Raw genomic sequence first — 16,285 nt, 5'->3', positions numbered from 1 at the left:
ACTTGTTTCAGTTAGGAAATTCCCCCTTTATCCTACTGCATCATCTCTTGAGGGAGAAGACACAGCTCAAAGTGCTTCTCACCCTTCTTCCTACTCACATATACCTGTTTCTATGTCCCCTGTGCTCCATCCTCTGGATCCTATTTCCTGTGAAATTGGCAGAGTCTCTTGACAAGCCTAGTGACTAGATAAACTTTTCTTTTTTTATTTGTGAACTAGTCTACTATCAAGATAAAATCATTCACCAGGGCAAAACCAGCAAGGATGGGTATTATATGATAATTTGAGCGATGCTAGTGAATATGATCTTTGAAATACAGCTCAGCATTTTACTTCTGACTTCCTGTAATTGTAATCTCTCAAATTCTGTGCTCACACCTAGGCAAACACATTTTCTGACTCAGACCCATTCAACGTGTGCAGGGATCTGTTCACTGTAGAACTGGTCATTTCAAGACCAAGGCTGAAGTGACTGAAGGTGGGGTGCAAGGGTCCAATAACATTACTGAAAGGCTAAGCTGAAGATATGGAGCAAAAAAGAAATAACTGCTTATTTATTTGTTGAACAAATATTTATGGCACGCCAAACGATCAGGTCTAAGTTCCTCAGATTGCTCAGTGCCTATTAAATTACACATTTTCATCAGAGTACAGACTCTTTCAGCATCACACCAGATATTCAACAATCTTGATCCTAGAGAACTTACAGGGAAACACACCTTCCTCCTTTTAGCAGATAAGTGGAGACTACAGATGCAGAATGCTGTATATCCTGTCAGAGGAGGTTGCTAGAGCTTTTGGCTGTGTACAATGGGGGAAAAGTCTGGCTTAGGATAAATGAGACAACAATAAGGTTTAAAATCAGTAAGCCAATAAAATCATCAAACAATAAGATAAACAATCTATAAGTGTGAATTTTACATAAATTTACCTAGAAATTACTGACTAAAAGGGCACTCATTTAATAGAACAAGTCCTTCTCTTTTTCCTTTCATATTTCCTTTCTTTTTAAAACCAAGATAATGATCAAGAAAGATGTGGCCACATCATCCAGAAGGTGGCAAAAAGTACAATCCAATGCGTGTCCATAAGGTTTTGTTAGGCATGACAACGAGATTAAGTACATTCATTAAGTCTGTTCATTAGACAAGCCAAAGAGAAAAGTGAATGGTGCACTGAAAATGAAGCACAGAAAAATAAATTTAAAAAGGAAAAGTGAGAGGGTGATATCAGGTGGCATATACAGACAACTCCTTGCGGACAGGATTCTGACAACCTCACAATGCAGAAATTATCCTTTCAATAAGCAGATGAAACAGGATTACTGTTGTGATGCAGGGCTTGGGCCATTACGTGTGGCAAGCTCAGGTAGCAAGCTCCACGTAGCTACTCTGAAGAATTCATGTAGATGTAACTTGGCAAATGTTTCCAAAGCCACAGGGAGGTTCTAAATTCATTCTGGATTTATAATGCCAGACCTATATGGCCTCGAGCAGCAGTTTTGAGCTGATGTCATACTTGAAACTAAAATGGTCTGCCAAAAACAGCACCAGACTCTGCATTAGTCATGATGAGCTGTGATGGACACTTTGCAGTTAGAATGCTGAAGCTGCTATGTGGCTCCTCTGATATGACAGCTGTCACCAATGCAGAAAGCAAGTTAATAGGAAAAAAAGTCATGACTCAAAGTAAGTAAAAAAAAAAAAAATCTGAGTTTTAAGTACATACACACACAAAAGCAATTCACAAACCCCGGCACATTCCTTTAGAGGCTTGATTTAAAGTTGTTTCTGAGGGAAACTGGGGAAGCTTAGGCAACTTCCTGTCTTCTCTCTGCCATCCTAGCTCCATCCCCTGACTCAAGTACATTTTGAAGAACAATAAGAAGCCATGACTTTAAAAAAAATTATGGGTGAATGAGATGGGTGGGAGGGGTGTGGTCAGGAAGGACTGTAATGCTTTAGAGTTCAATATCTCAGTAAAGAAAGAAAGAACCTCCCTCTCCAGCTACCAGCAAAAAGGTCCCAAGAATTGGGCCCTGTGGCTCAGCACACAGATCTAGTCCAAGAGGCTCATTTAGTTAAATCATTCCAGAATTGTCTGGGATTTGTGAGAGGAAATTCCAGCATCTATGTGCCAAAAGCACAAGTCACCAAGGTGAATTGGTTGAGAGAGAGAGAGAAAGAGACAGAGAGACAGAGATGGGGGGACAGAGAGAGAGAGAGAGAGAGAGAGACAGACAGACAGACAGACAGACAGACAGAGATGGGGGGGACAGAGAGAGAGAGAAAGAAAGAGAAAGAGAGAGAGAGTGTTTTTAGTTGAGGGTCAAGCACCTTATCTTACAAAATACGTAGTGTACTTGCAAGTATTTTCAATTGGCATTTGAAAAGAATCTATCATCTTTGTATCTTGTTTTCTCTGAACCAACGCCACCATTTGGTTTGGAGCATGCAATATTGCCGGTCTTCACTGAGTAGACTGCAAATTCTCTGAGAAATCAGATTAAATGGCGCAAGAGGTGAAAAATAATCATTCATGTTGACTTTCTGGATATTACAGTTCAAGTAACCACCTTCTTTTACAGAATTTATTTATTGCCAAGCCTGTAGTTTTTTTAATATCTTGAAATAATAAAATTATAATTTTACATTTTCATATGTGATTTTTAAAACTTGGTATCTGTTCAGTAATTCAGTTTTCGAAAGAGGGGAAGAGCTCAACAAACTAGACTACCCAGATAATGAGGCTGTTCAGGAGGCAGCATGGGATAATGGTAAAAACATTGGTTTTGAAAGACTGGAGGAGTTCACATTTCAGTTCTAATACTCAGAGTAAAGTATAAGAACATGGGAAAAGCAGGAAGGGGTAAGGCTGTCAGGGGCTTTAAAAGCCAAACAAAGAATTTTTATTTGATCTTAAAGGAAGCCAGTGAAGTTTACTGAGTTAGGGAAGTGACATGGTAAGACCTGCCCTTCAGGAAGATCACTTTGTCAATGGAAGAGCAGACATGGAGTGGGGAGAAACTTAAGGTCAGGAGAATAACCAGCAGCATATTCCAGCAGCCAGCAGGATCACTTTACCAGATATGAAAGCATAAGTGCTTACACCTGGGTGGTGGCTGCATCAGAAGAGAAAAGGGGACATATATTCAATAGGACATCAGCAATGTGACACTGAAGAGACTTGAGAATCATTTGCACAGAGATGCTAATTGCATGTATGAGAGTTGATGAGATCATCGAGAGGAAGAGGAGAGTACAGGACAGAATCTTGGGGCCGCTCATGCTTAGCCAGTGTGACCTGGAAGAAGATTCAACAAAGACTGAGAAGGAATAACCAGTAAGTCAGAGAGGAGCAGCAGGAAAAAGCAGTGTCACAAAAACCTAGAAAGAGAGAGCATGAAGGAGGAGCTGAAGGACAAGACCAAAGACCACAGGGAAGCTGAGAAGGATGAGGATGAAGAAAAGCCCATTATGTTTGACAACAGTGATAAGAGATCAATGCTGATTTTGGAGAGAACAATTTCAGCTAATTCATGAGGCTGGAGACCAGGCCAAAGATGGTCTGAAGCAGTGGTGGGGAACCTGCAGCTTTGAGCCACATGTGGCCCTCTAGGACGTTCAGTGCAGCCTTTTGAATTCAAACTTCATAGAACAAATCCCCTTAATAAAAGGATTTGTTCTGTAAAACTTGGACTCAGTCAAAAGGCCAAACCTAAGGACCTAAAAGGCCACATATGGTCTCAAGGCTATAGGTTCCTCACCCCTGAAAAGTAAGGAAGGCAAAGGAGGTCCAGATTACAGATGACCTTATTAAGGAGTTTAGCCAAAAAGGAGAAGTATTAGACAATAGTTAACAGGAATGGTTGGATCAATTAAGAGTTTTTTAAGGATAGGGGAGACATGGGTAGGTTGTAGGTAGTAGGGAAATAGCCAAGACACAGGGATAGATTCAAAATTACTGAGAGACTGGGGATGGTAGAGAGGGTAATTTGTTGGAGAAGAGATGGAATGGGATCAAGGATGCTTTGGCAAGAAGGGCCACCTTTTCATATAAGACGGGGTAAATAAGGAGACAGTGGGGAAAAATATTGGTGACATGAGGAGAAGGGGAGAAAAGTGGGGTCTTGTGAATGGGTTATCTTTTTTTTCAGATGAAAAAGGGCAGAAGGGGTAGGGGGTACAATGGAAAGTTTAAGGAGAGATGAAAAGGTTTGGGAAAAAAACCAAGTTGCTGTGTTAAGTGGGATAATGAGTAGATTAGGGAGTCATAAAAGAAATGCCTTGTTTCCAATAAGGGCCCAGTTCAGCTTACATACACAGTGCAAATTTGTAGTGGACTTAGCATGGTTTTAGGACCTTTTCTAGCTCCTTTCTATAGGATGAGAACAGGAATGAAGTCAGCGAAGTACCCTGCCTTTGTTCATCCCTCCTTACTAACGATATCATTCCACTGCTCCGCCAGTCACCAGTCACTGGGCACCTACTTTACTTCCACCTTTCTGCAGTCTCAGTGTGGTGCTACAACATTTTGGAACAGACCGTGACTCTCCTTTTACAGATAAGAAAACTGAGGATGGGATTTAAGAGACTGGCCTTAGGGGAGGTTTCACAATATCCACATTACAGCTATAGTAATGGATATGGTAATTATTGTAAAATAACAACAGCTAGCATTTACATAAAACACCTACTATGTGCCAGGTAACGCGCTAAGCACTTCGCCATTGTTACCTCATTTGACCCTCACAACAATCCTGGGAGACAGGTACTGTGATTACCCACATTTTACACTAGATGAGACTGAGGCAAACTGACCTGCCCAAGGTTACATGGCCAGTACGTGTCTGAGGCTAAATTCAAACTCAGGTCTTCCTGATTCCAGGCCCAGCACTTTATCCACTTCACCACCTAGCTGCCTCTTACTATGATGAACAAGGTCGCCCAGGGCAGTTGGTTGGAAAGCCCGCTTCCGAATTCAACTTTTATGGTCCTGTTCTCAAGAAACCTGTTCTCTTTATCCAGAAATGTTAGAATTTCATGATACAGCCCAGTCTAATGAAGCAGCTCTACCCCATATTCACTGCTTTCAATTGCATACTGGACACCTCCCACAAGTGTGTATCTCATCACTGGAACTACTGGAGCAGGTGGGACAAAGAACAAGGTTTAGGTAAATCAAAGGCTTCGAAAAGAGGAAGAAGGCCTTTCTCAAGCTTGGCCTTCAGTTTCTTGGTTTTTGTTTTTTGTTTTTAACAAAAATCAACAAATTATGTTTTTAACAAATATCAATAAGTTTTTATTAAGTCAAGTTCTTCTGCATACATCACACTGTCCTTTCTTTCCTTCCTTTCTTTCATTTTCTTCGCCTGCCTTAATAGTTTTTCCTTTCCCTCCCCACTTGTTGTACGTGCCCTTCCCCATCCAGTTCAAGTTCCCCCTACTTTTGTGAAGTTTCCTTTTCCTTTAAACCAGTGTTGCTTAACCTTGTTTTACGTCATGGCCTCTTTTGGCAGTCTGGTGAAGCCCATGAACCGTTCTCAGAAGAATGCCATTATGTGCATAAATAAATATAGAAATTATAAATAATTCATAATTATAAATAAATATAGAAATTATAAATATAAAATACACAAGATTAGAAAGGAGATCAATTATACTGAAATACAGTAATCAAATAATATTTTAAAAAATAGCATGTTCATGGACCCTAGGTTAAGAAGCCCTATAAACCCTTCTGGAAGTAGTGTACAAAAGGATAGCTCTTTTATCTCAGGCAAGTTCCTTAACCTCACTGTTCAAATGGACTTTCTATCCATCCCCTTCAGTGAATCAGAGTCTGAGTTGGAAGAGATCCTAGCAACCAACTACTTCAACCTTTATTAAGAAAGACTCATCAAGACAACTCAGAGACATTAGGGGAGTGAGCCAGAGTCAACCAGCTAGGAAGTATCAGAGGTGGGAGCTAAACTCAGGACTTTCCTGAATCTGAAGTCTAGCACTCTTTTCATTCTACCATCAGGAACTCTGAATCCTAAGACGGACACTATGTGTTTGTATTCTGCAATGGAGAACTTCACCGTATCTGTATATAATGTCTTGTTTCCTATTTGTTTCACATGTGCTTATCTCCCTAATTAGATCACAAATTCTAGCCCCATCCTGTCTAAAACAGAATTAAGCAAGTAACTGGTGCTTAGAAAATACTGGCTGACTGAAGACATTCAAATCTGGACAAGGTTTCCATTATTATGGAATATAAGAAGACTTATTATAATAAGACCTATTAAAAAGTTCATTTTTCTTTCAAAGATACAAGCTTATTCCTCTTAAACCCATAACTCTGATTTAAAAAAAAAAGGCCTGGTACTTCATCACCGAGGCTTTGCCTATCAGGTTATACTTCCTAGTTACGTTGATTTTCTTAGCTTGGACTATAAACTTTATGACTGGAATTCACTCAACCAAGAAGAAAAGCAATTTTACCATTGACAATCGGATCTAACATTTCATAATTTTAATCCTTGCTTTTTCAATTAACAGACAGACGCATTGTATTCATCCATAAACACTTTGGAAAAAAGTAATTTCTTTAATGTACACCTGGGAAGGACAACTGTAATCTGAATCTGGACAGTCAAAGAATAATGCAATTTAATTATTAGAGCAATTTAAAGCTACTGAGAACAGGATGCACTGCTGAAAAGTTGATTCACTCCAAGGTGTTCTTTCTCATCACAGCACTCTGAGCTCCTTCACCAACTGAAGCTGCTTCCCTCCCTCCCTCTACAGTCCCTCAAACTTGCCTACCCTGGTGGGACCAGAAGGATAATTAAGGTGTTAAGAACAAGGCACGAAGGTTTCAGAGGTTAACAGATATCCTCATTACCTAGAAAAAGGCAAATAAATCAGCTTTTTAATAACAACTATAGCTACCATTCACAAAGTGCTTTAGGGTTTACAAAATGCTTTAGAAATATTATCTCATTTTATCCTCACAGCAGCCCAGAGAATGAGGTGCTATTATTATCCATATTTTACAGACAAAGCAACTGAAGCAGACAGAGATTAAGTGACTTTCTCAGGGTCACATGGTTAGTAAGTGTTCAAGGCTGGATCTGAACTCAGGTCTTCTTTCCTGATTCCGGTCCAGTGGTCTAACCACTGTACTTCCTTGCTGCTTCTAGTCTCTCAAATTAAGAAGGTCTCCTAGTTAAGAAGTTGCTATTTTTCCTGTATTCTGGTGCCTGAACTGGCACAAGGTACAATGCTGGGTTTTTTTCCTTACAGAAAAGAATCCAGGTGTCCATCAAAATGAACACTGTTTGATTGAAGGGATGAAAAACCTTTCTGCACCAAATCTGAGCTCCAGATGTGACTGATAACTGCTGTCGCCATTTCCATTCACTGAAAGTCATTTGGGAAGCACATTTATTTAAACAAACATATTGTCATGCTCAAAAACTGAAAGTGATGCTCTTCAGAAGAGGAAAACGAGGCAGGCCTGGTGATGCATGCCTGTAATCCTTGCTGCTGGGGAGAGTCTAAGGCTGATGGAAAGCTTAAGTTGTAATAGGGCTAACAACAACTGGGCACCTCCACTAAGTCTGGTACAAACATGGAGGGCCACTGGCTCCTTAAGGAGAGGCAAAATGGCTCACTGTGGAAAAACAGAGAGTAAAGCTTCAATAACAATCACTATTGGGATCAGGTCTGTGAGTGGCTGCTTCACTTCCAGGCTGGGCAAGATAGGAAGACAGACAGACAGAAAGAAAGGGAAAAAGGAAAAGAAAACAAGGAAGAAAAGAGGTCAAAGAAAACAAGGGCCACATTAATTTGTAAATTTTGTCTTTTCATTTCTTTTTGGAAAACATCTCAATGTTTCCGTGGGACCAGAAAACCTGTCTTACCAATGAGCATGAGTCCAACGGCTGACTTGAAGAAGCTAGAAGTCCAGGTACCAGAAAGAGCTGTCAACATGGGCTGTGGATGTGAGCAGCCACAAATAAAATTTGGTAACACCAAATGTGTTGTTTTGCCTGCTTGTTTTCCTGGAGAAAACAACCAACCTTCCTAACAGTTTGGGAGCACATGTGGGTTAATTAGACAAGCAATCTTGCAGAATGGCCAATATGGCATAGTTCAATTCTCCTACAAGATTATACTTGGATACTGTATTTGTTTAGTGATTTTCTTCACATGTGACAGAATCCAGTTAAGTCAACGATGCCAGATAGATTTGGAGCTCCTATATTATCCTTAATGTCTTTTACAAAGATTTTTAAAATCAGACTGAGTGAATTGACTTTGTAATTTATGATCTGTAAGAACAAAGCTGTTGAATAAATTCGACAATTATATGTTACCAAATATGTAAAGATAAAGACTTCAGTTTAAATGTTATTTTTGCCTAAGTTTACTTACCGCCATATAAGCATTTGTTCCAACATACGTCTTGGCTATAGAATTCACCAGCTAAGAGACAAAACAGTCTGTTAGAACAATATAAAGATAATGTGGAAATAAAATGGGCAATTATTCCTCATTTAACCTACAATCATCATTCCTATAAATCAACTAAAAATTATGTAAAAGGGAACAAATTTATCTACAAAGGCATTAAAAATGATTAAATCTCTCTTTTCTTTTGGATGCTATTTCCACTTTAAACAAGCACAGCATTATAGTTTATAGCAGATAACCTTAAACAATTCTGTTAAGCAGGATGCTTATAGCTTTAGTACCCCAAACCCGCCTGATATAAAAACTCAATTTGAAGGAGAATTTGAACACACTCATTTTTGAGTCAGATGGCTCGAGATGTGAATGAAGCCACATGCATTACTAGAATGAAATGAACACTAAATACACTGGAGGGATAACAGACTTTGACAACTCATAATACAACGTTGACCTCCTCTTTGGTCTTCGTGTTTGGCGGAGAGTAAAGGTGGCTGCGATTCAAATCAACATCACAGCGCGCTCATGGGTCACTATCACCGAGGTTCTCAGGGGAGGCCCAAAATGGAAATTAATTAAAATTTGTGCTGCACATTGTAATGGCCCACCACCATTGTTGCTCCCAATATTAATTTTTATTGTGGGCCAGTTGGGCTCCCCAGACACAGCTCCCTCTCTGCCCTCCCTTTTGTCTGGCCAAAACGCTTTCATATCAAAGCTGCATATCAATGAAGTTTGCTATTCGTAAGTAGTAATTACAATATCAGCAGTTTTTACTGTCATTAAACAATGAACAATCATATTCTGATGAAGAAAACTCGCTCAGAGATTAAAAATGAATAACGTGTTCCCAGCGAGGCTAGCATTCTGGGGTTCTGTTTGTCTGGCAGCGAGGTGATTTTAATTCTAGGAAGCAGGAGAAACAAAAAAAAAAAAATGGAGCAGTAGAAGAGGGAAGAAGGAAAGAAGGAAGAGGTCTACCTGAGTGCTAACTCCAAAATCACAAAGCTTGACCTGTCCCCTTGTATTCACCAACATATTGGAGGGCTTCACATCTACAGTAGGATCAAAGGAAACCAAAAAGTAAATAATTCAATACTTACATATCTGATTAGTAAAAAGAAAAACACAAGTTCCAGTTACACTTATATCTATGAAAATTACATTATGTCATCAGTTGATTAATTTCTAAATCCTAATACAAAATGATTATAAACATAATAAATAAGATATTAAGTTTAAAGGTCTCTGATATTCTCTAATTTTTTCTGATTTCTGTTGGATCAAGGATTATTACTGTAAGTGAAAAACTCTGTTATAACAAGAGCAACATCCTGAAGTTTCTTGATCTTCCTGCCTTCTAGCCTAAATCCATATAGAAGCCTTTCTTTCTTTTCTTACAATGGTTTGGTTGCTCCAAACCTCTCTGCGCTCTCTCTTATGGATAAGAAGAAGGAAAAACACTGTCATACAAGCACTAAGAGTCCTTCTTGATGTGCCTATTCCTGTGTCAACCATGACTCTCTAACGCTCCTTCCAAGTAAAATGCTCTGCCCTTTTCTTGTTGAGTACATGTCAAATTGCTAAAAATAACCTGAGCCACCATAACTGCTCTCCTTTACTCCAGTCTCTGTCTATTCCAATCCAATCTACATAGTCAAATAAGGTTAAATTTCCAAAAACCCTTTCATTCAGTTTTTCCCCAACTTAGAAGTCTTAACTGGTTCTCCACTGTCTACAGAATAAAGTTCAAATTCCCTAGCTAGAATGTTAATCCAATGCCTTCTTAGATCTTTTTCTTTAAAAATTTTTTTTTTATCATGAACTTAAGTCATCAACAAACATGACTGTTCCCTAGGTGATGAAAGCCAACTTTGTTTTTTTGTTATTCACTTCTGCCTATCTTATGCTACACTCAAAAAGATCTATTCATTGTTCCTAAAACAAGCTTGAATGCCTTCCTGCAGGTCACTCTGTCTGGGCTCATACTGTTCTCCCCACCTAGAAGTTCTAACATCTCTTCTCTGCCTACAAGAATAAGGTCTACACATTCCCCAAGATTCAAGTTACTCAAGATGAAAGTAGTTACATAAAGTTACATTCCTTTCATGAACCCTTTCTTGTCCATCCCAGTCCTTGGTAACCTCTTTCTCACCTGAACTTCTCTAGTACTCACTGTTAGTAACATGCAGGTGGCCCTTGTGCACTGTTGTGAATGATCAATTTCTTTCTATACAGTCAAGTCTTCTTCCTTTAACTAGATTAAGGTTCTTAAGAGTAGTAACTGTCATGTATTTCTCAGCATTTTCTACAAATCTTTACCTTGCACATGTGATGCTTGTCAAAAATATTAGGTGACTGATCATACTTTTTTTCTGAAATAGTGTCTGAACTCTTAAAGTAGCCAAACATTTCCCCTTTGGATCTTATAAAACACAATTTTAAAATAAAAGAATTCTAAAAAGATAGTAATTTCCTTACTGCTCTCACTCCTTTACCTAATATTTTGTCAAGAAAAAAAACAAAACAATCCCAACCTAGCATTAAAGTATCAAAGCTAAAGGTCTTTTTAAACTCTATATTTATGTAAACCCTCCCTCTACCCTACCCTACCCCACTCTCTCCTGTCTGGAATGTGTTCCCTCCTATTGAAATCTCTCCGTTTGAGGCTCACCTCAGGTACGACTACTCCCAAAAACCTTTCCTACCACTTGTTCCTCCCCTACCCCAGAAGCTAAAAGTGATCTCCGCCTGCTCCAATTTTAATTTAATCCTTCGTCTACAACTGGCATGAGCCATCCTCAGCAATTTGTTTTGTTTCAATCACACCATCTACAATAAGCCTACCAATGACAGAAGTGGCCCCTGAAACATTTACATCAGTATTGCTCCAACATTTTGCAATGAACATCATTTAAATAACCTATGTGTTTGTCCTTCGTTGCCGAAGAACACCACGCCATCAGAGAAATAATTACATGACTTGCACTTGACTTTGTTCTGAGTGAGGGAGAGCTGTGCAGGTCACCAGCCTCACTTCTCCTCCACAGCCATCTGAATCCAGTGACTAGATATTCATCAGAATGACTGGACATGACCCAGGATGAGGCAATTGGGGTTAAGTGACTTGCCCAAGGTCACACAGCTAGAGAGTAAGATTTGAACTCAGGTCCTCCTGACTCCTGCACTGGTGCTCTACACCTTTACTACAAAGCTACGGCCACTAAGTGTTAAAAATTGAAGTCAGAGTAACTAAAATAATTCTGATTAAGGAATAAAATGCTATCAATGAGATTCAAATCACCACCCACCTTGTAAATTTGCTATCCTTTATCAGGTTTATATTTTCTGCAGTTGTCTTATTTGGGGAAACTTAGGAAGAGTAGATTGTGACATTTAGTACACCTAAATCCAGGGCAGCTCGGAGGTATGGGGATAGAGGGCAGGCTTGGAATCAGGAAAACCTGAGCTCAAATTTGACTCCAGATACTTAACAAGGTGTGTGACTCTGAGCAAGTCACTTAACCCTGTTTGCCTGTTTCCTCATCTATAAAATGAGTTTTTTGAGAAGGAAAAGGCAAACAATTTTCAGCATCTTTGTACAAAAAAAAAAAAACAACCCAACAAAAACCAAAAACCAAACAAATCCATATGGGATCACGACACACTGAACATGACTGAAAATGGCTAAACAACAACAACAGAACATCTAAATCCAAGAAAGTGCTGTGTGGCTCTGTGGAAAAGAATAGTAGACTGTAGGAATGAGAGGACCTGAGTTCAAATCCTGCTTCTGCCACTCACTAAATGGGTGACATCAGGCAAGTAACCTTGCCTGTCTCTCTCAGCCTCAATTGAGGAGGCTAGAGTAGATGGTTTCCAAGGTCACTTCCAGTTCTAAATCTAGGATCCCATAATCCATGACCAGGTAACATTTTGTATCTCCAACGTAAGTGGTTTATAAATATTGCTTTGATGAATAAACCATGCTAGAATTAGGTTTCATTGTACTTATATCAAGATAATATTGTTGTTTTAGGGTTTCAGAAAATCCTAGCATTTTCAGCTGGTTTTACAAACGAAGTGATGAAGATGAATAGAGAAGTCTGGACATTCCGGTGTCACAGGTGGGTCTATAACCTGGACTTCCTCCAAAGAGTACACTTAAGCACAACCATAAAAAACAATTCAGCATGTACAAGAAGACCCCATGGATCCTTGTTCACCCATTTCCAAACAAGACTGATTTGGGCAAGGTTTTATTCTGACACCTGCAAGCAGTTAACTCAGCTTGTGGTCCCGACCCAATGGATTGGTGAATGAGCTTAGAACTGGTCACATCAGATGAATGCTTGCTTCAGGAATAATTTGTGTCTTCTTCAAATCATGCTTTTCTTCTCTAATACTTTTTGGAATGAGAAAAATACAATTATCCTCCATCTATTATTTGCCAACATACAATGTACAGGATGACAAACCCTCAAGTGAGGACCATGTATATATGTGCATTTTTCTTTTCTTTTTTACCTTCCTATACCCTCAGTTTAAATTCCCACAGTACAGTGTGGTATAATTTTAATCTTCTAATGTCAGAATGAGGGAAGAAGCATCAATTTAAGCTTCTCTTCCTGAATAAAATGCTTTACCTTTATGTCAGGTATATCAGCTAACCTCATATAAAGCTGCTGAACGATGACTTCAAGACCCAGTGAGAGTCTTTCTGTGTAACATGCAAAGTCCCAGCTCCCCAGAACAGCGCCAAAGGAAAGGAGCACTGGAGGAATCTGATTTGTTTTGGCGGCACTCCGAGCAAGACACAACGAAACGTCAAGAGAAGAGGCAGGAAAAGGACTTTACAGAAGCAGTTAGTCATGTTCTTACTTCAAAGAAATTCCAAGTCATAGAAAACAGAGTAAATGAGAAGGTATCATTTTTCCTTTAAAAACATTTTTCTGTTCTGAACAAGACCAAAGATGAGTCAGTAAAGTAACATCATAAAGGGCAATTGTCAGAACAGATCGGAGTCATTTTTATTTAATCAGGTCATTAATTATTAGAGTTTAATAATTAGGTAGACTGAAGGTAAGACAGCTGACACCAATAGTGGGTATTGATTTTATTGAGTTAGTCTAGAAAAGACTCCTGATTTGTTTTAAAAATAAAAATAAGAGACAGAGAAACTAGGCACAGGTGTTTTTTCATATAACAAAACAAACATTTTCTATAAAAAGAAATTTTATTGCAAAATATAGTTACCTATTTACATTCAACAATATGATATAAGGCAAGGATGAAATAGTACAACTTAGCGTTCTCTTCTTTTAATGCTCTGAGGTTTACTTATATGTTCTTTGTTCCTGTGGTATAGTGGGACGGTTATGAGATCTGGCTTTCAGCTCTGTTTCTGCCACTAAATGGAACTCTGTTCAAACCCCTGAACTTTTCTGAGTCTCAGTTTAAACATCCAAAATAAAGGTCAGGCTAGATACTCATTAAGGCCTTATCTACAGAATCACATAATTTCAAATCAGACATTGGCTTAAATGTCTCACTGCTATCAAACTGTCATAGCCAAGCAGTTAATAGGCTGACTAGGAAAATTCCATTCCATTCATTCATTCCCTTTATTATGAGGGCTTACAACATGAAAGGCAATATTCTAGGTGCTGAAGGGGAGACAAACATGAATAAGGCATAGCCCTGCCCTCAATGGGCTTAACACTTTAGAATATACTTAAATTTATTTAGAAATTTAGAAAGTTTGAAATAGAATAAGGGACAACACGTGCAAATCATTACAATATTGGGTAAGACAGAAAAATACATGATTAGTACAAATGGATCACTCCTCCATGAAGGCTACACAAAGGAGGTATCATTTGAACTGGACCTTCAAGGATGATTAAGGAAAATGAGCTCATGAGTGAGAAGAATGACCCACTGTGATTCAAAAATAACCAACCTTCTTGTTCTTTATAGGTCTATGATAACACGAGGAGATATCATTTCTTTAAAAAAGGCAGAAGAGGTTCCCCTGGGTTGGCCATACCTTCACGATGTCCTTGGAAGGCAGGAGGAATCTGACAGGGGCAGGTGTTAAGTGAAGTTGTATTTCAGCTTAACTGTTCCATCTGAATACAGGCTTCTAAAGATTTCTCCTAAATGACAAGAGCTATTCAGCTGGGATCACTGGAGAGTCAACAATTACCCAATCACAACGCTTGCCTTGTGTCACAATATTTTCCCACTCCTTCAGTGAGATTTCACAGTAAGTTGAGCTTTTCAGTGATGAATGGTATAATGAATCTTTGAGTTACAGTACAAGCAGGTAACAGGTGGTTTGAGGCAGTTCTGGCCAATAATTTGCAATGCTTACAAAGTTATTAGAAAAACATCTGGGAGGGAGAGAAGGGAAAGTCTGAGAAAAAAGCTTTGACAAATAGGGTCTTCTGTCACTGACTTTTTAAAGTAGTGTGGTAATGACTGAATGGAAAGCAGCCCCAAGAACCCTTCTATGTTTTTCGTTCATTTTTGTCTTCTGCTACTTTCTTTTGGTTACTGTGGCAACTTTCTTTTCTTTTTTGTCTCAAACAAAGCAGGACTCTTTAATTATGACTCTAATTATTAGACCTTAACTTAAATAGGTCCATAGATTTTTATAGCTGGAAAGGCCTTTAGAAATAATCTAATCCTATGGTTCTGAACCTTTTTTTTGGGTGTCATGGATTGCTTGGAATGTTTTTAAATGCATGAAATAAAACAAAGAATTACAAAGAAAACCAATTATATTGAAGTAGTTATCAAAAAAAATTTTTTAAATCACAAATTCACAGACCCCAAATTAAGAACCCCAATCAAATTTAAACCACTCATTCTACAAATGAGAAAGCTAAGTCACAGAGGTGGAAAATGATTTGCCCTAAACCCCAAGGCAGAACATATCAGTAATAGGGCTAGTATCTGAACCCAGATCCTCTGACAAGTCCCTTAGAGCTCTAATCTAGACCAATAATGACTCCCAATTTGGTGCTCTTTCTATGAAATCATATTATCACACACTTTATGCCAAGAGAACATGGACATATCAAAGCACTGCTATAGAGTAGGCAGTCTGATAAATTCCAAGTTCTGGGTGCTTTAAAGACAATGGTAATAAATGATTCTAAGGTTCCTTCTCCAAGACGAGATCTTAACCTTGCCAAGATAACTGGTTTGAAAGTGAAAAATGAATCATGCTAACCAATCCAATTACTGGTCCAAATAACAAAAAACTGGCCCGATGGAGGCTGTGGCTGGACTGACGGATCTCTTTTACTGCACTGACCAAACTGACTGTGAAATTGGCATCATGTAGATACAACCCAAATTTTCACACTTAATGGTCTCATGATGGAAGCTGTATTTTTATACGGATTACATCAATTAACCATTAAAGATCCACACAAACAGAACCAAGCTGAAGCTCACTAAGAAAAGCAATCACTCCAAAGAGACTGATTTCTGTAGCACTTCACAAAGGCAGTGCCGCCCACTAGGCAGCCCCTGCTACCCACATGACCCAGGGCCAACGGGGTGGCTGTCCTGGGAGTCACATTTTGGCTTGTCGCCAATGAGTTTAACAACAGATAAATAAAAGCTTCCACAAAGCCACAGTTGAAGGCGTTGTCCGCTTTGTTAAGGAATGTCCTTGACACAGGACCCATGAAACAAATGCCTATTTGAATTTAACTCCATGAAAAATTTTGTCTGTAGCTGATTCTATTTGCTCTCTTTTCTCAGAAAATGAAAACAAGAGAACAGACTTGTTTCTCTTCTCCCCTAAA

The 16,285-nt window shown here is 38.9% G+C and overlaps 1 protein-coding gene across 8 annotated transcripts in view; it reads right to left on the bottom strand.

Annotated features, from left to right (window-relative positions):
• Nucleotides 1–16,285, bottom strand: part of MAP2K5 (mitogen-activated protein kinase kinase 5) — a 291,463-nt gene that overhangs the window by 107,232 nt on the left and 167,946 nt on the right. For 7 of the 8 annotated variants that reach the window (XM_072614880.1, XM_072614887.1, XM_072614890.1 and 4 more), the window contains 2 exons: nt 9,444–9,517; nt 8,427–8,477 (listed from right to left, as the gene is read on the bottom strand). In XM_072614880.1, coding sequence (XP_072470981.1) covers nt 8,427–8,477; nt 9,444–9,517 — 125 coding nt within the window. Of the gene's footprint in view, nt 1–8,285; nt 8,338–8,426; nt 8,478–9,443; nt 9,518–16,285 lie in introns of those variants that run through there. The other variant, XM_072614924.1, reaches the window with a different exon arrangement.

Source organism: Notamacropus eugenii, chromosome 1, assembly GCF_028372415.1.
Source record: "Notamacropus eugenii isolate mMacEug1 chromosome 1, mMacEug1.pri_v2, whole genome shotgun sequence".
Taxonomy (NCBI): Eukaryota; Metazoa; Chordata; class Mammalia; order Diprotodontia; family Macropodidae; genus Notamacropus; species Notamacropus eugenii.
Note: the sequence above shows the minus strand (reverse complement) of the source record. Positions and strands in the feature narration are given on the sequence as shown.